This window comes from Salvelinus sp. IW2-2015, linkage group LG31 (genome assembly GCF_002910315.2).
Source record: "Salvelinus sp. IW2-2015 linkage group LG31, ASM291031v2, whole genome shotgun sequence".
In the NCBI taxonomy this organism is placed as follows: Eukaryota; Metazoa; Chordata; class Actinopteri; order Salmoniformes; family Salmonidae; genus Salvelinus; species Salvelinus sp. IW2-2015.
The window spans coordinates 6844228-6864954 of NC_036870.1; the positions used below are offsets into that span (position 1 = coordinate 6844228).

The following is a 20727-nucleotide window of genomic DNA, read 5'->3' on the forward strand; positions in this document are numbered from 1 at the left end:
TCCACCATCGCAATGGTAATGAAATGGACAATACTCAACAGAGTCGGAGTCAATTCCATTTGAAATCAGTTAGTTCAGGAGATGACTTAAGATTCCAATTCAAGGAATTAGAAGTGGCATACATTTATTTTAAATCACTTACTGAATGTTTTTTTGAAGTTGAAATGGAATTGACCCCCCAAAAAAATCTGAATTACTGTACAGACATGTTGCGTTTGAATTTGATGGGAGTTTTTTTTTCTTTGGGGAAAAGCAGCAATGTCTAGTATGCTATTAGTCTGCAATTGAGTGCTTTGAAAGTTACACTTTCTGGTGTCAAAACGTAAGGGTAGGCAACCTACTAATCTGGAAAGGCGTCAATTCCATCCAGTAAGTGACATTATTTCCAATAAGGATCGTTCCATTCTGGAATTAGAATTTCAAGTTCACTTCCTGGATTTAAATTGAATTGACCCCCAATCTCACTGTTACTACATTCCTTAAAGCTAGAATGCCCACATTGACTCAATTGTTTCTTCTATCATTCTCTGTATTCAGGATACTAATGCAACCGCTACTCCTGCAACGGCTGCAACCGCTGCTCCCAGCAACCGCTGCTCCCAGCAACCGCTGATCCTGCAACCGCTGATCCTGCAACCGCTGATCCTGCAACCGCTGATCCTGCAACCGCTGATCCTGCAACCGCTGATCCTGTTCCTCCTACAACCGCAGCTCCTGCTACAACCACTGCTCCTACAACAGCAGCACATGTCCCACCCACCACACCAAGTGGCAGACCAGCAACCAGAGCATCTCTGTTGTGTTCTGTGGTGCCTCCTCTGCTCTACACCTTGTGGTTCTAAGCGGTGCACCCCCCCTGGCCTGGAGTTTGTATTGCTCAGGCTAAATAGACTGACGGGCTATGAATGAAACCAAAGCTAATGAGCAAAGCAAATATGTATCTGGAAGTATGGATTTTCCTCTACTGGAACACCAGTCATTGACGTTTCATGTTAGAGGTTAAACTTTGCATATGGACATATTAGGAGAGAAGCAAGTTGTCCTTAAACTTGAATTTGTTGTAAACAGTCACCAAAGGGTAAAATTCTTTGGGCAGATATCTGTTGCCGGTTTTAGGAACTTGCCTCCGCTACCCTTTTAGACGTCTTTTTGTCTGTTTGTTTTTTAAATGCACTGGTTAGAAGGAATGAATGTTGTAGAAAATATACTTGATTGTAATCCAATTTTTATTTTAATTAAAGTATGTATGGAAGTACACTTCAAATAATTATAGAAGAAATGAGTAGAAGGTGTGACTTTACTGTTATATTAGGCATTATGAGCATTAGCAATAGGACAACGTTTGATTTTCTTGTATTACCGTGTAGGAATGAGACGTAGAGTAATACAGATGTAGGATCTTAATTTGATCACCGTGTTGAAGGAGAACTTTCCTGCAATGCAGGGAATGTAAAACTTGTAGTGTATTTGAGGTTTAAACAGGCTTCTGAAGTTTGTAATTTTCACTTGATTTCAGACTTGATTTTTCCTTACGAAAAATGTATCAACCGGTACAATATTTTGTATTAATTATAATCCACATAACAATTCACATTTCCAGTTGCTGCAGGATTATTTTCCTGCTGTAGCAAACTGGCTCAAATTAAGATCCTACATCTGTATACTGTAAATACTCAAATGTGAATAGTAATGTGTAGGCTGAGCTAATGTGAAATTGTACACAAAACTCATTCCTTTAGTCTTCAGATCGACAGATAGCCAGCAGTGCTTGTAGGTGATCTCCTTTGAATTGTTTCTGTTGAAAAACATTGGAACATTTAAAAAAAAAATATATATATTTTTTTTGGAAAGACTGTTGGCTATACTGCTTGGTTGAGATACTGTAGATAGATACAGTAGAAATGCATGTCAATGAAAGTATTTGTTACAGGAAATAAATACATAGATTTTGTTTTTCATTCCTCAACAGGTGTGCTACTGGCATGCAGATAAGTGTGTGTACATGTGGGAGTCTAAATGTGCATGACATCTGGTGGGTGGGTACACACAGTGGTGTAGTGGTGCCTGGAGAAGTGAGCATACTCTAATTCTGCCCAAAATTTCACAAATGGCCAGCCCGGTGAAGGAAAGGCGCCCTGTGTGAGAAAAAATATACTTTGTCCTATATTTCTTTCGGGTTTTCACTCTCACAAATTGGATGTTAAGAGACTGGTAGACCATCCTTGTTGCACGGTCATCACTAGTTAACACAGCCACAAAGTCACAATTACTCCATAATTCTATTTTCTAACTATATATGCCCATATTGGACTTACTTTCTAATTATTTCTAATTCTAATACTTTTCTTTCAAAAACAAGGACATTTCTAAGTGACCCCAAACTTTTGAACAGTAGTGTGTATCAGACATGATTTATGACAACATTTCTCTTTGCCATTAATTTGAACATATTTCAGATGTATCTTACAGAATAAATAAAAATCAGTTCCATATTACTTAACACACTTTCCAGCTAGTTTACTTCAGCAGGAAAATAATCCTGCAGCAACAGGTAATGTGAATTAATTGATATTTTTGTAGGGGTCTGAATATCTAAAATGCTATTTAAAAACTTTAGAAGCCTTTTTAAAACATCAAACGAGTGATCAAATCAAATCAAAAAGTAAGCCCCTACATCTGTAGTCAATAGTGGGTGACATCTGTAGTCAATAGACATGACGTCAATAGTGGGTGACATCTGTAGTCAATAGACATGACGTCAATAGTGGGTGACAATCTGTCGTCAAATAGACATGACGTCAATAGTGGACATCTGTAGTCAATAGTGAGGTGATATCTGTCGTCAATAGACATGACGTCAATTAGTGGGTGACATCTGTAGTCAATAGACATGACGTCATAGTGGGTGACATCTGTCGTCAACAGACATGACGTCAATCAGACTGACGTCAATAGTGGGTGACATCTGTAGTCAATAGACATGACGTCAATAGTGGGTGACATCTGTAGTCAATAGACATGACGTCAATAGTGGGTGACATCTGTAGTCAATAGACATGACGTCAATAGTGGGTGACATCTGTGTCAATAGACATGACGTCAATAGTGGGTGACATCTGTCGTCAATAGACATGACGTCAATAGTGGGTGACATCTGTCGTCAAAGACTGACGTCAATAGTGGGTGACATCTGTGTAATGACATGACTCATGTGGTGACATCTGTAGTCAATAGACATGACGTCAATAGTGGGTGACATCTGTCGTCAACAGACCTGACGTCAATAGTGGGTGACATCTGTCGTCAATAGACATGACGTCAATAGTGGGTGACATCTGTAGTCAATAGACATGACGTCATAGTGGGTGACATCTGTCGTCAATAGACATGACGTCATAGTGGGTGACATCTGTCGTCAATAGACATGACGTCAATATGGGTGAACATCTGTCGTCAATAACATGACGTCAATAGTGGGTGACATTGAGTCAACAGACCTGACGTCAATAGTGGGTGACATCTGTAGTCAATAGACATGACGTCAATAGTGGTGACATCTGTAGTCATAGACATGACGTCAATAGTGGGTGACATCTGTAGTCAATAGACATGACGTCAATAGTGGGTGACATCTGTAGTCAATAGACATGACGTCAATAGTGGGTGACATCTGTAGTCAATAACATGACGTCAATAGTGGGTGACATCTGTAGTCAATAGACATGACGTCATAGTGGGTGACATCTGTCGTCAATAGACATGACGTCAATAGTGGGTGACATCTGTAGTCAATAGACATGACGTCAATAGTGGGTGACATCTGTCGTCAATAGACATGACGTCAATAGTGGTGACATCTGTAGTCAATAGACATGACGTCAATAGTGGGTGAATCTGAGTCAACAGACATGTACGTCAATAGTGGGTGACATCTGTAGTCAATAGACATGACGTCAATAGTGGGGTGACATCTGTAGTCAATAGACATGACGTCAATAGTGGGTGACATCTGTAGTCAATAGACATGACGTCAATAGTGGGTGACATCTGAGTCAACAGACATGTAGTCAATTTTAGTGGGTGACATCTGTCGTCAATAGGCATGAAGTCAATAGTGGGTGACATCTGTAGTCAATAACATGACGTCAATAGTGGGTGACATCTGTAGTCAATAGGCATGAAGTCAATAGTGGGTGACATCTGTAGTCAATAGACATGAAGTCAATGTGGGTGACATCTTCGTAATAGCATGAAGTCATAGTGGGTGACATCTGTAGTCAATAGACATGACGTCAATAGTGGGTGACATCTGTAGTCAATAGACATGACGTCAATAGTGGTGACATCTGTCGTCAATAGACATGACGTCAATAGTGGACATCTGTAGTCAATAGTGGGTGATATCTGTCGTCAATAGACATGACGTCAATAGTGGGTGACATCTGTCGTCAATAGACATGACGTCAATAGTGGTGACATCTGTAGTCAATAGACATGACGTCAATAGTGGGTGACATCTGTCGTCAATAGACATGACTACATAGTGGGTGACATCTGTCGTCAATAGACCTGACGTCAATAGTGGGGACATCTGTAGTCAATAGACATGACGTCAATAGTGGGTGACATCTGTAGTCAATAGACATGACGTCAATAGTGGGTGACATCTGTAGTCAATAGACATGACGTCAAATAGTGGGTGACTCTGAGTCAACAGACATGTAGTCAATAGTGGGTGACATCTGTCGTCAATAGACATGAAGTCAATAGTGGGTGACATCTGTCGTCAATAGACATGACGTCAATAGTGGGTGACATCTGAGTCAACAGACCTGACGTCAATAGTGGGTGACATCTGTAGTCAATAGACATGACGTCAATAGTGGGTGACATCTGTAGTCAATAGACATGACGTCAATAGTGGGTGACAATCTGTAGTATAGACATGACGTCAATAGTGGGTGACATCTGTAGTCAATAGACATGACGTCAATAGTGGGTGACATCTGTAGTCAATAGACATGACGTCAATAGTGGGTGACATCTGTCGTCAACAGACATGACGTCAATACTGGGTGACATCTGTCATCAATAGACATGACGTCAATAGTGGGTGACATCTGTGTCAATAGACATGACGTCAATAGTGACATCTGTCGTCAATAGACATGAGTTCAATAGTGGGTGACATCTGTCGTCATAGCATGACGTCAATAGTGGTGACATCTGTCGTCATAGGCATGAGTCAATAGTGGGTGACATCTGTCGTCAAATAAGCATTGAAGTCAATAGTGGGGTGACATCTGTAGTCAATAGACATGACGTCAATAGTGGGTGACATCTGTATCAATAGACATGAGTCAATAGTGGGTGACATCTGTAGTCAATAGACATGACGTCAATAGTGGGTGAACATCTGTAGTCAATAGACATGACGTCATAGTGACATCTGTAGTCAATAGTGGTGATTCTGTCGTCAATAGACATGACGTCAATAGTGGTGACATCTGTCGTCAATAGACATGACGTCAATAGTGGGTGACATCTGAGTCAACAGACATGACGTCAATAGTGGGTGACATCTGTAGTCAATAGACATGACGTCAATAGTGGGTGACATCTGTAGTCAATAGACATGACGTCAATAGTGGGTGACATCTGGTAGTCAATAGAAATGACGTCAATAGTGGGTGACATCTGTAGTCAATAGACATGACGTCAATAGTGGGTGACATCTGAGTCAACAGACATGTAGTCAATAGTGGGTGAACATCTGTCGTCAATAGACATGAAGTCAATAGTGGGTGACATCTGGAGTCAATAGACATGTCGTCAATAGTGGGTGACATCTGTAGTCAATAGACATGACGTCAATAGTGGGTGACATCTGTAGTCATAGACATGACGTCAATAGTGGTGAATCTGTCGTCAATAGACATGACGTCAATAGTGGGTGACATCTGTCGTCAATAGACATGAGTCAATAGTGGGTGACATCTGTCGTCATAGGCATGAGTCAATAGTGGGTGACAATCTGTAGTCAATAGACATGACGTCATAGTGGGTGACATCTGTCGTCAATAGACATGACGTCAATAGTGGTGACATCTGTTTACTGGCATGTGGATCTGCAGTCAATAGACATGACGTCAATAGTGGGTGACATCTGTCGTCAATAGACATGACGTCAATAGTGACATCTGTAGTCAATAGTGGGTGAAATCTGTAGTCAATAGACATGACGTCAATAGTGGGTGATGTAAGGGCTGAAAACCCTACGTACGGAGAAGGGTTTGAGAGCTACATTTGTGTAGGCTACTTCATGCATGATTTCTCTATTGTTCTACATAATATATTTTTTGATAACCTTTCTTTTATCAGGGAGTCATACCGAGACCAAGTTCTCTTTTACAGATGAGCCCTGAATGACAGAAATGACAGAAAATACACACATCAAAATACAAATACAAAATGCAAACAGGAAGAAGAAAAACATCCATAAAAAAACAAACACATTCATCAGTGACAACATCCTCAATCAGCTTTCTGGATTGCCCTACAGGCACCAGAACCTCTGGTGCAAGAAAACTAAAAGCTTATTTAACTCAGTAGAGACCAAATACATTTCCAGAGTTACCATCCCTGAGACCGGGGGTGGTAACTCCGATGTCTAAAGTTTAGTATTGCTGTTAGGTACAGTGGGAAAACATAGCAATGTATTAACCTACCTGACATCAAAGACGGCCAACCAACGGTTCTGGTAGAGAATGCATTGATGAGCACTAAAATTGTCGCCCGTAATATAATATATGATACGGCGTGTACCTCTACTACAATACTTTGATACGCATCAGTGGGGATTAAGACGTGAGTATAGGCAATGCCCAATTTTTTAAAGAGTGGGTATACCTGCCTGTAGACCCCACTACACCACTGGGTACACATACAGTGTACATATGATTGTATATGTGTGTGCGTGTGTGTGTATGTGTCCATGCGTGCGTATGTGTGTGTCTGACCTGTAGGGCTGTATAGAGTGAGGTGCCTGTCTGTCTGAGATAAGCCACTCTCACACACAGCAGGTCCTCCTCACTGTGGGACACCATCACCCCCTGGACTATGGCTGCCTGGAGGGTACAAACAGAGTTTAACCAAYCAAACACAACGGAAAACCAAACACCCCCAAAGACAGACAGACGGACGGACTCATGCGTTCGGAACGTGTTGACGCTTACCTTCATGGTCTCCAGTCTCTGAGCCAGGTAGAGGTTTGGGCTCTGTATGCAACGCACTGTTATCAGAGAGAAAGGTTAGTGATCCTTTGTGTGCGAGTCCCTGCACATATTCACATCCCTCTTCTGTATGTACAGTGCACTCCGTGCTCTGCTGCTTGTGGGCGCATAACTGTTTCCACCGGACATCCATTTCATTAGTAATGATGTAAGCATATGATGTAAGATAGATGTACACATGGAACACATGACACACACACACCCACATTCCAGTGTTTTACCCAATGTTTTCAGCCCAAGTCTCACATCTCCACTGAATGCTTTCTCTATTGCTTCATCCACTGTCTCTCGCTTCTCACTCTCCAAATTGACGAACACTGCACACACAACACAAMATTACATAAAGGTCCATCCCCCCAAAAAAGGCCCACACACACACGCATACACAGTAAAACCACACACACACCTTTGTTAAGATGTTCAGAGTCTCTGGTAGTCAGAATGGTGATCCATGGTCCAGGATCTGCCTTCGCCTGATTGATAGCTTCAGCGAGAGCCTGCTCAGTCAAGCACATAAGATTAAACAGACATATACACACACACACACACAGCTTGATCACTCAAAAATACACTGTACGTACCTCTGTGTCTCTTTGTACCATTCCTACGACCTTTTTCTTCTATTGAGTGTGAACAAGTAGAGGGAGAGGAAGAGAGTGGGATCAAGATCAGTATTTCTAAACATTTCTAATTATATTGTTTACCTATTTAACCCTTGTGTTGTCTTAAGGGTCAAAAATGACCCGCCACTATGTTTAAAAGTAGAGAAACCCCCCCCCTAAATTATATTTTTCCACTTGAAATTGGATGACTTTTCCTAGAGTGACCCCAACATTAGAAAATGTGAAACATCGCCTTTGTTCATAATTCCATGAAAGCTGTACACCACCAGGGTACAAAGATTGTCTTAGGGTCATTTTTGACCCGGCAGTTATAAAATCGCGTGCGCGACACACACACAGAGAGAGAAACTGAGATTACGTGCTACTGATTGAACTCAGCCAGCAGCTCCTGAAGAGGAAGGTCACCATGGTTGGCACAGTTAGAAAGAACAAGCCTGAGCTCCCCCCTGCACTCCTCGTAACAAGGGGGAGAGATGCCTTCTCATCAAAGTTTGCCTTCACCCCCACCACCACTCTAGGTTCTTACCAAAGAGGAACAAGAATGTGGTCCTCCTGAGCACACTGCACAAAATGGCTGAGATCAGTGATCGTGAGGAGAGGAAGCCAGCCATCATCCTGGACTACAACCACAACAAAGGAGGCGTGGACAACCTGGACATTGGATATCTTGCTCTGCCTCACTGTAGCCCCCCCCATTAAGTCTAGGACATCCTGTTCTGGCCCACTGTATCCCCCCAGTAAGTCTAGGACATCCTGTTCTGGCCCACTGTATCCCCCCAGTAAGTCTAGGACATCCTGTTCTGGCCCACTGTATTTTTTATTTTTATTTTTTATTTTACCGTTATTTTACCAGGTAAGTTGACTGAGAACACGTTCTCATTTGCATCAACGACCTGGGGAATAGTTACAGGGGAGAGGAGGGGGATGAATGAGCCAATTGTAAACTGGGGATTATTAGGTGACCGTGATGGTTGAGGGCCAGATTGGGAATTTAGCCAGGACACCGGGGTTAACACCCCTACTCTTACGATAAGTGCCATGGGATCTTTAATGACCTCAGAGAGTCAGGACACCCGTTTAACGTCCCATCCGAAAGACGGCACCCTACACAGAGCAGTGTCCCCAATCACTGCCCTGGGGCATTGGGATCTTTGTTTAGACCAGAGGAAAGAGTGCCTCCTACTGGCCCTCCAACACCACTTCCAGCAGCACCTGGTCTCCCATCCAGGGACTGACCAGGACCAACCCTGCTTAGCTTCAGAAGCAAGCCAGCAGTGGTATGCAGGGTGGTATGCTGCTGGCTGTAAGTCTAGGACATCCTGTTCTGGCCCACTGAAGCCCCCCAGTAAGTCTAGGACATCCTGCTCTGGCCCACTGAAGCCCCCCAGTAAGTCTAGGACATCCTGCTCTGCCCCACAGGTGATTGGAACTTACAGCTGAAGGACTGTCCGCTGGCCCCTGGTCATCTTCCATTACATCATTGATGTGTCCTCAATGCCTTCGTGATATGGAACAATATCAACCCTACCTGGATGCCTGATAAGTGGAAAAAGAGGATGATGTTCCTGGAGCAGCTGGGAAAAGCACTTATAACGCCACACATTCAAAGAAGGGAGCGCCTCCCCCGCACAGCAGCCTCTGCAGCGCTTGTGAAAGCTGTTCAGGGGGCTGAATCGTGTCCTGATACACCTGAGGCTGCAGCTGGGGCAGGCAAGAGGAGGAGATGCCAATTCTGCCCCCCAAAGAAGGACTGTAAAACAAATACTATGTGCTGCACATATGAGAAATACATCTGCAAAGTCCATGCACACATACTGTCCTACATGTGCTAATCAGAGTTGATTGATTTATGTTCTTCACGTTCTTGTTTTGTATCTATTATTTTATTCGTATTTATTGTTGTTGTTTATACACCTTGTGGGTGGGGGCAATGGTTAAAAAAAATGGGAGTTAAATTCCTCATTGTACAGTATATAAGAATATATCACTATGAGGCCAAAAAAGTTCAAGACTGTTATTGTTTCCCTTCAATAAAATGCACTCAAAACTATTTTCTGCACATTTCTGCTACTTTCGTAGGCTGTACAAGTGCTATATCTTGCTAAAAAAATGTATGTTTACACCTATGCAGTACCTTTAGCAATAATAATAATAAACCTCTACTTTAGTAAAGAAAACAATTATGACAGGTGTGTTGAAATAAAAACGAGTGGTGTCCACTGATTAAATGCAGTCTTTCTGCATTGCGAAGAGGGAAAACCCAGATATCCACAAAGTTTGTGATGAATGACAGGTTGTTTCTTCATGCAAAATAGATTTGGGGTTTAAAATTCAATTAAGCTGCTTTATTTTAGGGGTTTAGTGAAGGCGGGTCATTTTTTTACCCTTAGGACAAGGGGAGTATGTAGAATGTTATAAGACTACACAAGGGTTAAAATGTACATGTCCAATTTAGTCATTTAGCAGACAACCTTACAGAGGATATTCTAATAAGTGTAACATGTCGGTGTCTTATTGTCACGACTTCCGCCGAAGTCGGTCCCTCTCCTTGTTCGGGCGGCGTTCGACGTCACCAGCTTTCTCGCCACCGCCGATCCACTTTTCATTTTCCATTTGTTCTGTCTTTGTCTGATCACACCTGGCTTCACTTAATCAATTACTTGTTTATTATTTACCCCCCGTTCTACGTGTTGTATTTGTGAGTGATTGTTTGTATTTTATTACTCATATCTGCTGTCCTGCGCCTGACTCATCTCACCAGCTACACAGACACCTTTACACTTATAACAAGGCTCCAGTGAAGAGGATTTCTGTCAGGGAGGGGAGAGGGAAAAAGGTTTACCTTGAGTAAGGCCAGAACGAGTTTGGCAAAGTCCCCACTGGTCTCACCCTTCAGTTCCGTCTCTAGATCCTTATTATACTCTAAAAACACACACCACATGAAGTTATGGGGACATTATTTGGCCTCTGAATACTTTGGTGATTACTTCATGAGAACATATCATARTAGAACTGTATTGATGGAAGAGCCATTCGGCCATGCGATGTTATGAAGGGATTGCAGCGATCTCGATAATGATGTCTTTAGAATATCCTTGAACTGTTGTAACTTACGCTCCTTGTAGGTAGAGGTGATGTTGGCAAGCACATTGGGTGACCTGGTGCACAGAATCTCTAGCAAACCCTCCTCATCTGTACCAATGCCCTGTATATAAAAAATACACTCATTTCAATTACTGTATGTTGCTCATCTGTACATTTACAGTATGTCTGATCAATTTTCCATGCACCTGCCCTCCCTCCCTCCCTCCCTCATAGACCTCACTAGGATGTATGATCAGGATCTTGGACTCATTTCTATTGATGAAGAAAAATCTTTTGAAAGTGTGCCATGCCTATCTGTTGAGGAACATGAAAGCGTTTGGCCGGGTTAGTGGGTATAGATCATTGTCCTCTGGGGCTTCAGTTATGGTAAATGTGGGGGGTGGGCTGAGCCGGCCAGTCCCAGTTAGAAGAGAGGGATTAGACAGGTGTGTCCACTCTCGAGTCAGCTCTACTGTCTAGCCATGTAACCACTGCTGTGTAGGCTGAGGGAGAGGCTGCAGGGAGAGGCTGAGGGAGAGGCTGCAGGGGATGTCAGTTCCGGGGACAGTAGGTGGGGTTCAGCTCAGTGTTGGCTTATGCTGATGACGTGACAGTGTTTGTCAAGAGGGAGGGAGATGTGGAGGAGGTTAGCATGGCTCTTCTCTTGTTTGAGGCGAACTGGGAGAAGAGGGAAGGGTTGGTTATGGGGAGATGGGCCAGAGCAGGATGTCCTAGACTTACTGGGGGGATACAGTAAGGCAGAGTAGGATGTCCTAGACTTACTGGGGGGATACAGTGAGGCAGAGCAGGATGTCCTAGACTTACTGGGGGTACAGTGAGGCAGAGATAGGATGTCCTAGACTTACTGGGGGGATACAGTGAGGCAGAGTAGGATGTCTAGACTTACTGGGGGGGATACAGTGGGGCAGAGCAGGATGTCCTAGACTTACTGGGGGGATACAGTGGGCAGAGCAGGATGTCTAGACTTACTGGAGGGATACAGTGGGCCAGAGCAGGATGTCCTAGACTTACTGGGGGGCTACAGTGAGGCAGAGCAGGATGTCCTAGACTTACTGGGGGGATACAGTGAGGCAGAGTCGGATGTCCTAGACTTACTGGGGGCTACAGTGAGGCAGAGCAGGATGTCCTAGACTTACTGGGGGGATACAGTGAGGCAGAGTAGGATGTCCTAGACTTACTGGGGGCTACAGTGAGGCAGAGCAGGATGTCTAGACTTACTGGGGGGATACAGTGAGGCAGAGTAGGATGTCCTAGACTTACTGGGGGATACAGTGGGCCAGAGCAGGATGTCTAGACTTACTGGGGGGATACAGTGGGCGAGCAGGATGTCCTAGACTTACTGGGGGGGATACAGTGAGGCAGAGCAGGATGTGCTAGACTTACTGGGGGGGATACAGTGGGGCAGAGCAGGATGTCCTAGACTTACTGGGGGATACAGTGGGGCAGAGCAGGATGTCTAGACTTACTGGAGGGATACAGTGGGCCAGAGCAGGATGTCCTAGACTTACTGGAGGGATACAGTGGGCCAGAGCAGGATGTCCTAGACTTACTGGGGAGGCTACAGTGAGGCAGAGCAGGATGTCCTAGACTTACTGGGGGGATACAGTGGGGCAGAGCAGGATGTCCTAGACTTACTGGGGGGCTACAGTGGGGCAGAGCAGGATGTCCTAGACTTACTGGGGGGATACAGTGAGGCAGAGCAGGATGTCCTAGACTTACTGGGGGGATACAGTGAGGCAGCAGGATGTCCTAGACTTACTGGGGGGATACAGTGAGGCAGAGCAGGATGTCCTAGACTTACTGGGGGGGCACAGTGGGCCAGAGCAGGATGTCCTAGACTTACTGGGGGGATACAGTGAGGCAGAGCAGGATGTCCTAGACTTACTGGGGGGGATACAGTGAGGCAGAGCAGGATGTCCTAGACTTACTGGGGGCTACAGTGAGGCAGAGAGAAGGATGTCCTAGACTTACTGGGGGGATACAGTGGGCAGAGCAGGATGTCCTAGACTTACTGGGGGGATACAGTGGGGCAGAGCAGGATGTCCTAGACTTACTGGGGGGCTACAGTGAGGCAGAGCAGGATGTCCTAGACTTACTGGGGGGGATACAGTGGGCCAGAGCAGGATGTCCTATACTTACTGGGGGGCTACAGTGAGGCAGAGCAGGATGTCCTAGACTTACTGGGGGGCTACAGTGGGGCAGAGCAGGATGTCCTAGACTTACTGGGGGTACAGTGGGGCAGAGCAAGATGTCCTAGACTTACTGGGGGGCTACAGTGGGCAGAGCAGGATGTCCTAGACTTACTGGGGGGATACAGTGGGGCAGAGAGATGTCCTAGACTTACTGGGGGGCTACAGTGGGGCAGAGCAGGATGTCCTAGACTTACTGGGGGGATACAGTGGGGCAGAGCAGGATGTCCTAGACTTACTGGGGGGATACAGTGGGGCAGAGCAGGATGTCCTAGACTTACTGGGGGATACAGTGGGCCAGAGCAAGATGTCTAGACTTACTGGGGGGCTACAGTGAGGAGAGCAGAGGGTCCTAGCCTTACTGGGGGGATACAGTGGGCCAGAGCAGGATGTCCTAGACTTACTGGGGGGCTACAGTGGGGCAGAGCAGGATGTCCTAGACTTACTGGGGGGTTACAGTGGGGCAGAGCAGGATGTCTCGACTTACTGGGGGGCTACAGTGAGGCAGAGCAGATGTCCAGACTTACTGGGGGATACAGTGGGGCAGAGCAGGATGTCCTAGACTTACTGGCGGGGATACAGTGGGCAGAGCAGGATGTCCTAGACTTACTGGGGGGATACAGTGGGGCAGAGCAGGATGTCCTAGACTTACTGGGGGGATACAGTGAGGCAGAGCAGGATGTCCTAGACTTACTGGGGGTACAGTGAGGCAGAGCAGGATGTCCTAGACTTACTGGGGGGATACAGTGGGGCAGAGCAGGATGTCCTAGACTTACTGGGGGGCTACAGTGGGGCAGAGCAGGATGTCCTAGACTTACTGGGGGGATACAGTGGGGCAGAGCAGGATGTCCTAGACTTACTGGGGGGATACAGTGGGGCAGAGCAGGATGTCCTAGACTTACTGGGGGGCATAGTGAGGCAGAGCAGGTGTCCTAGACTTACTGGGGGGATACAGTGGGCCAGAGCAGATGTCCTAGACTTACTGGGGGGCTACAGTGAGGCAGAGCAGAGGTCCTAGACTTACTGGGGGGATACAGTGGGGCAGAGCAGGATGTCCTAGACTTACTGGGGGGATACAGTGGGGCAGAGCAGGATGTCCTAGACTTACTGGGGGGCTACAGTGAGGCAGAGCAGGATGTCCTAGACTTACTGGGGGGATACAGTGGGCCAGAGCAAGATGTCCTAGACTTACTGGGGGGCTACAGTGAGGCAGAGCAGAGGGTCCTAGACTTACTGGGGGGATACAGTGGGCCAGGCAGGATGTCCTAGACTTACTGGGGGCTACAGTGGGGCAGAGCAGGATGTCCTAGACTTACTGGGGGGCTACAGTGGGGCAGAGCAGGATGTCCTAGACTTACTGGGGGGCTACAGTGGAGGCAGAGCAGGATGTCCTAGACTTACTGGGGGGATACAGTGGGGCAGGGCAGGATGTCCTAGACTTACTGGCGGGGATACAGTGGGGCAGAGCAGGATGTCTAACTTTACTGGGGGGATACAGTGGGGCAGAGCAGGATGTCCTAGACTTACTGGGGGGATACAGTGAGGCAGAGCAGGATGTCCTAGACTTACTGGGGGGATACAGTGAGGCAGAGCAGGGATGAAGTTCCTAGGGGTGTTCTTGGGGACCTCAGAATTTCGGGAGAGAATCTTGGAGGGGCTGGTGTACAATGTTGCGGCTAAGTTGTCTGAATGTTGGGGGTTGTTGCCACTGATCAAATCAAATGTTGTCACATGCTTCGTAAACAGCAGGTGTAGACTAACRGTGAAACGCTAACTAACGGGGCAAACAATGCAAAGAGAAAATTGAGAAAATAGAAAAAATAATAACAAGGAATAAATACAGAATGAGTAATGATAACTCGGCTATATATACTGAGTCGATGTGCAGGGGTACGAGGTAATTGAGGTGTAGGTCGGGATAAACAGTAGCGTATGTGATGAGTTAAAGGAGTTAGTGCAAAAAGGGTCAATGCAGATAGTCCGGGTAGCTCCTTGGTTTACTTTTTAACTAACAGTGCTTTCACTGACAACGTGGCCGCTTCAATGCTCTTGCACTGATGTTATTGGACCCCACAGAGTCTCGTCAAGCAACTGCAAAAGTTACTTGTGGACCTTTTTTTGGTCTGGTCGACACCAGACGTGCATGAGGGGGTTTGGGGTTGGTGGATATTGGGTCCAGAGTCACAGCTTTCCACCTACAAGCTGTGCCAGCAGGGGGTGCTGGAGAGAGACAGGGCTGTTCTGAGGAAGGCAGGGGCCTTGGATCTGACAAGCACTTCTTCCTTTTGGATCTGGAGCAGGCCGATATGTCAAGCCTTACTCCGTTCTACCGCGCTGTGCTTCGGACGTGGAAAGAGACTCTTAACTGTTTACAGTGATGTTTCATGGCCAGGACGTTGGATAATGGAGTTGCCACTCTTCCACAACCCCCTCATCCAGTCCAGAGTGCTGACCTCGAACCAGACTTGTGAGAGGGGGGGTTCACTAAGTTAGGTGATCTAAGAGAGAAGGATGGGTGTAAATCTGCCAGTGACATGACAGAGGCTTCCTCCATGAAGTCACCCAGGTTTCTGCAGCAGGTGATGGACGGGTTCCATGCTGCACTACCGGGCTCCTTCAGGGAGCTGCTGGGAAGCAGGCAGAGACCGGGCTGTTTAACCACGAGTGACATTGATCTCGCTCCTTTTACCATCTACCTCCTTTTCCCCCCAGCTGCTGTTGCAGGGGAACACCAGGAGGGCGAGGAGCTGATTGTATTGTACAACCAACAAAAAGGCTTTGTATGCATGAGGTGGCTGTCAAGGTGGATCAATAAGACAATTTGCATGGGCTGAAAGCAACAGGGTGGCCGGGCACTTCCCTGAGAGGATGTTGGCGCTCCCTGTATAAGACTGCCATAGAGAAGTGTACTGCTGATCTACAGTGGAGGATTATTCACGGGGCTATCGTGACAAACAGGTGTGTGTCGCACCTTGATCCATCAGCGGGGAGGGGGTGTCTGTTCTGTGGGGAGGAGGAAACAGTGCAGCGTCTGTTTTTCTTCTGTTCCAGACTGACAGGGCTGTTTTCTGTCCTGGTGGTATACAGGGTTGGGGCTGACTTGGGACCTATATGTTGGAGGGCCTAGGTTTAGTGTGGCTAACAGCCAAATGGACTGCCTAGTAAACGTCCTATTTTTTATTTAACTAGACAAGTCAGTTAAGAACAAATTCTTATTTACAATGACGGCCTACCGGGGAACAGTGGGTTAACTGCCTTGTTAAGGGGCAGAACGACAGATTTTTACCTTGTCAGCWCGGAGATTCGATCCAGCAACCTTTCGGTTACTGGCCAAACCGCCTAACCACTAGGCTACCTGCCACCCCATGTTGGGGCAGGCAAAAATGGCAGTGTGGAAGACCAGGAAGTATGAGAWGCAGCGGGTGGGATGTAAGGACCACAGAGCTCGGCTGACACTGGATCATGCTTACTGTGGGCTGGTGAACCATCTGGAGGACCTTGTAGAGGTGTGGGGTTCTGTGTACAGTGGACGACGAGGAGTGGCTTGGTTTGAACTGTTTAGTACTGTTACAATGCAGTAAAGAGTGTACTAAAGTGATGTAAATTATTGGACCAATAAAGGTATTTGTTTTATTTWAAAAAGTCTCTCTCTATCCCTCCCTTCCACCCTCTTTCTCCTGTCCCCCTGTCCCACCATCCCTCACCTCCATGGATTGTCTCAGACGATAGGCCTCAAACTGCAGTGGGGTCATCAGCAAGGCCAACAGCAAATTCTCCAACTCCCCAGACAGGGCCTTCTTCAGCCCAGAGGACAGCTCCTGGTCCAGGGGGACAACACATAGTCAGTGTGTCTGAACTATGGTCAGTTTGGAATTTTTACCTGTAATGGCTGAGGTTAGGATTTGAAGTGGGTAACCTTGTCCCAGTATTGTAGTTACTAGTTACCTTCTCYGTGATGGTTTTGAAGGTCTGAGCGATGATTTGTCTTTGAGCATTGCTACGGTTGGTCAGGATTTTTATCAGAGTAAGTGCATCTGTAATCAGACCGGAAAGGAGATCTTAAGATTTTTTTTAAATAAAATAATGCAAATCATTTTTAATACCCAAGGGTAGAACAAAACGATCMTTGAAGCCCATATACTTTAATCATTATGAGTTATGATGACTGAGGCTGTACCTTTCTGTTCCAGGGCAGCCTGAATGTTCAGAGCATCTTTCTTAGCATGGAAGTTAAGGAAGGGCCTTATAGTACCCAAGGTACCCCAGGACATCTCCTAGGAGAGAACCAGCGAAAGAATGAGTGAGAGAGGAAGGGCAAGGCCAATGGAGGAGAGGATAGAGGGTGACGATAGGGGAAATAGACAGATAGAGGGGAAGGGTAAGACAGAGAAAAGGCATTGGGAAGGGGACAAAATGGAAGAGGGTGAAAAAAATAGTTAAGTGGTAGGACAAGGAGACAAATGAGGGGGGGAGTGAGAAAGGGGAGTGAGAGAGAGCTCAGCAAAACAGTGACAAGATGAGGACTGTGAGGGAGAGGAGTGAAACCGGCAAATGTGCATTTTGCCTGGGCAGGCATTATCCTAAAGGTTTCACACGCTTCCATTTCACAATGGAGAATTGTAAGAATTCTAAACATGCAATCGTCAACCATAGTGCAGGAAAAAGAGGCGATAGGACAGGTAGGGTGAAGAAAAAGTGACGAAACTAAGATGCAGAGATGTCGACAGATAAAGAGATGAAAGATTGACAGACAAAGGGGACAGAGATTCCTAACACTCACATATGATGGCAAGTACTCAATGTCCATGTCTGAGTTTCACCTGCGAAAGAGGAAACGAGAGAGACCATTTCACACAACCACACCACTGTGTCATGCATGAATGAAGACAGGTGAGGAATGATGGAATGTGTCATTGTTGAAAACTCCAGATTTAATCACAAAAGCAGTCATGAGCTCTCATAAGTCAAATGTTGTTAAATGCATTGATAGCCTTTGTAGAAGGGGGTTTTACACAATCACAACCTGTAACTAAGGTTTATTAAGTCTAACAATGCTTTATAATGTAGAAGGCACTATAAATGCATTAACTATGCCTTATATACAGGTGGTTCATAGAAAGTTCTTTATATTTTTATTTGTTATACTATTTTGATATTGACAACTGCACTGTTTGACAGAGCTTGCATTTCACTATACTTGTGTATGTGGCAATAAAACTTGAACTTGGCCCGCAACATAAAATTCTGAAATTCATAAAGGATGCCCAAAAGACAGAAACCACTCTAAAGTCACTCACAATTAGTAATATGGCAATATGGTCACTAATATACACACTATAAGCTACAATGTTTTCTCAAAAGCGCTGTCGGACAAATAATAATAGTACTAGTTCCTACCTGTGACAAAGAAAACCAGTAGTCAGAACGAAAGGTGAGCAAGTAGCTAAACTGCCCTTACGACGACGAAACTGCCCTTTCTGCACCCGCCTCCTCTTTCCCTCAAATTCCTCTTGCAAAAAATCGTATTTTTGAACCAATGAGAGCTCAGGACCCACAAGCAGGTTATTGCCATTGGTCCATCAGATATCTATGGCAACTCGCGTAGATAACTAGGAAATGTCTAACATTCCCGAGCTGAGGAGACATCTGGACTATCTGGTTAAGACCAAGCGACCCTTGAACATCTGCTGATGTAAAAAGGGCTTTATAAATACATTTGACGTGACATAGTTGACCATAAAAATAGAACTAATAAGGGTCCATACTAGTAATAGGAGGGCTGGTTTGTTTTCATACACATATGGTATCTTTAAGCAGGGAATATTTTGATTGGGGTAAAGGAAGATGTCATGAATGGGATTATGAACAGCTGAGTTTCATAGAAGAATCTACAATGAGAGCCACAAGATAACTAACCTCACCATTCAACATACCAAACCAGCTCACAATCTAAGGGTGCATTCCAGCGTTTCCCAAACTCGATCCTCGGGACCCAAAGGTGTGCACATTTTTTATTTTTTTGGCCTAACACTACACAGCTGATTCAAATGATCAAAGCTTGATGATTAGTTGACTATTTGAATCAGCTGTGTTGTGCTAGAGCTAAAACCAAAACATSCACCAAGTTTGGGAAACCCTGGTCTATTCAATCAAATCTGTTATCCAGGTGTCCGGGGTAAGTTCCTTCTTGCAAAAGGTAAAAGCCGTCTTTGAACGCTTATGAGGGTGAGGTTTTGTGCAGGGCAAGGAAGGTTTCCTCAACCTTACCACAGAAACGAAATGTCCGGTTTTGACTGAATAGAATCAAGAGACTTTCCTTTGTGAGAGAATTGTAAGAGGGAACATGTATCAAATTCAGAAGAGAATCCAGGTAAAACAAAGCCCAAATACATTTCAGGTGAATTCAGGACAATACTCAAAACAGAAGAAAACATCTGATTTGACTCTTTCTGACCAATATGTTTATTAACTTAACTTGTAGCACCTAAATCTTGGTGTTGCCTCTTAACATAAACAAGAGGGACTGAAACCTTAATGTTTAGAATGGACAGAGTCCAACAAAGAAGCCATTCAACACCCAGGACATGTGAAAACCCCTAAGATCAGATATCCATTCAACAGCTCTGATCTTGTTCCTCCCGTTTAACATTACAGAGGTCAAAAGAGAAAACATTCTACTTCTCTCTGTATTTCCACAGAACTCAGTCATAAAGATTATTGGAYTTAAAATGAGAAWGGGAGACAGAGGGAGAGAGCGACACAGAGGGGATGGTGCGTTGGAGGCGGCTCCAAAGTAAAGGGGACACAAGTTACAGGCCACGTAAAAACAAGCTGGTGATTTACAATGACATTTACACATTACTGATACATTACATTTAGAACATTATTACTGATACGTACATTTACACATTATTACTGATACGTACATTTACACAATTACTGATACGTACATTTACACCATTATTACTGATACGTACATTTACACATTATTACTGATAAGTACATTTACTAGACAAAGAGGCAGCTGGGTTTCCATTACAAATAAAATCTTACCTGGTTTGGTGAGGAACTTGGAAAGTCCACTCTCTCCTTACTGTGTCCGCCTAGGATATTGTCTGTACTCTGTTCCTGGAGCAGAGTGAAATGAGATATTGGGTCTACTGTGTGGCCACTGTCAACAATGGGAAGTTTCGTGTTGTATCGGTTGGAGGATATTGATGTACGATTGTTCCACTTTAGCGTGTCGGATATAAAAGTCACCATTTAAAAGTATCCAGTACTCATTATGTCTTACCTCTATTGCCATTAGTTCATTGTACCGTATGTATAAATGCAGGCCTAGATGTGTCCTTTTTGTGAAGGATTAGACTACTAATAAAACCTATGCATTTAACCTGGAGCTACAAGTATGTACTTATACATAGTATGTTCTGTACAGAGTAGGGCCACATACTATACTATCAGTTGACTTGTCTCACTCTTAACACCTGTATCTTGTACGCACATCGCCGTGCTATT

At 45.0% G+C, this 20727-nt stretch overlaps 1 protein-coding gene across 3 annotated transcripts; it reads right to left on the reverse strand.

Annotated features, from left to right (window-relative positions):
- Positions 1-1208: 1208 nt before the first annotated feature.
- anxa14 (annexin A14) lies at positions 1209-20339 on the reverse strand. 3 transcript variants are annotated; one of them, XM_023975765.3, is made up of 13 exons: positions 20263-20339; positions 17990-18029; positions 17387-17483; positions 17155-17243; positions 16914-17027; positions 11030-11120; positions 10758-10837; positions 7874-7912; positions 7699-7789; positions 7514-7609; positions 7236-7291; positions 7020-7127; positions 1209-1795 (listed from the first exon to the last, which is right to left on the reverse strand). In XM_023975765.3, exons 2-13 carry the CDS (start codon positions 18014-18016, stop codon positions 1736-1738), a joined length of 948 nt encoding a protein of 315 aa, XP_023831533.1. In that variant the 5' UTR covers positions 18017-18029; positions 20263-20339; the 3' UTR covers positions 1209-1735. The 3 variants fall into 3 exon arrangements, with proteins under 3 accessions (XP_023831533.1, XP_023831534.1, XP_023831535.1); XM_023975766.3 differs by lacking the exon at positions 20263-20339 and adding an exon at positions 18607-18700; XM_023975767.3 differs by lacking the exon at positions 7514-7609.
- Positions 20340-20727: the final 388 nt, after the last annotated feature.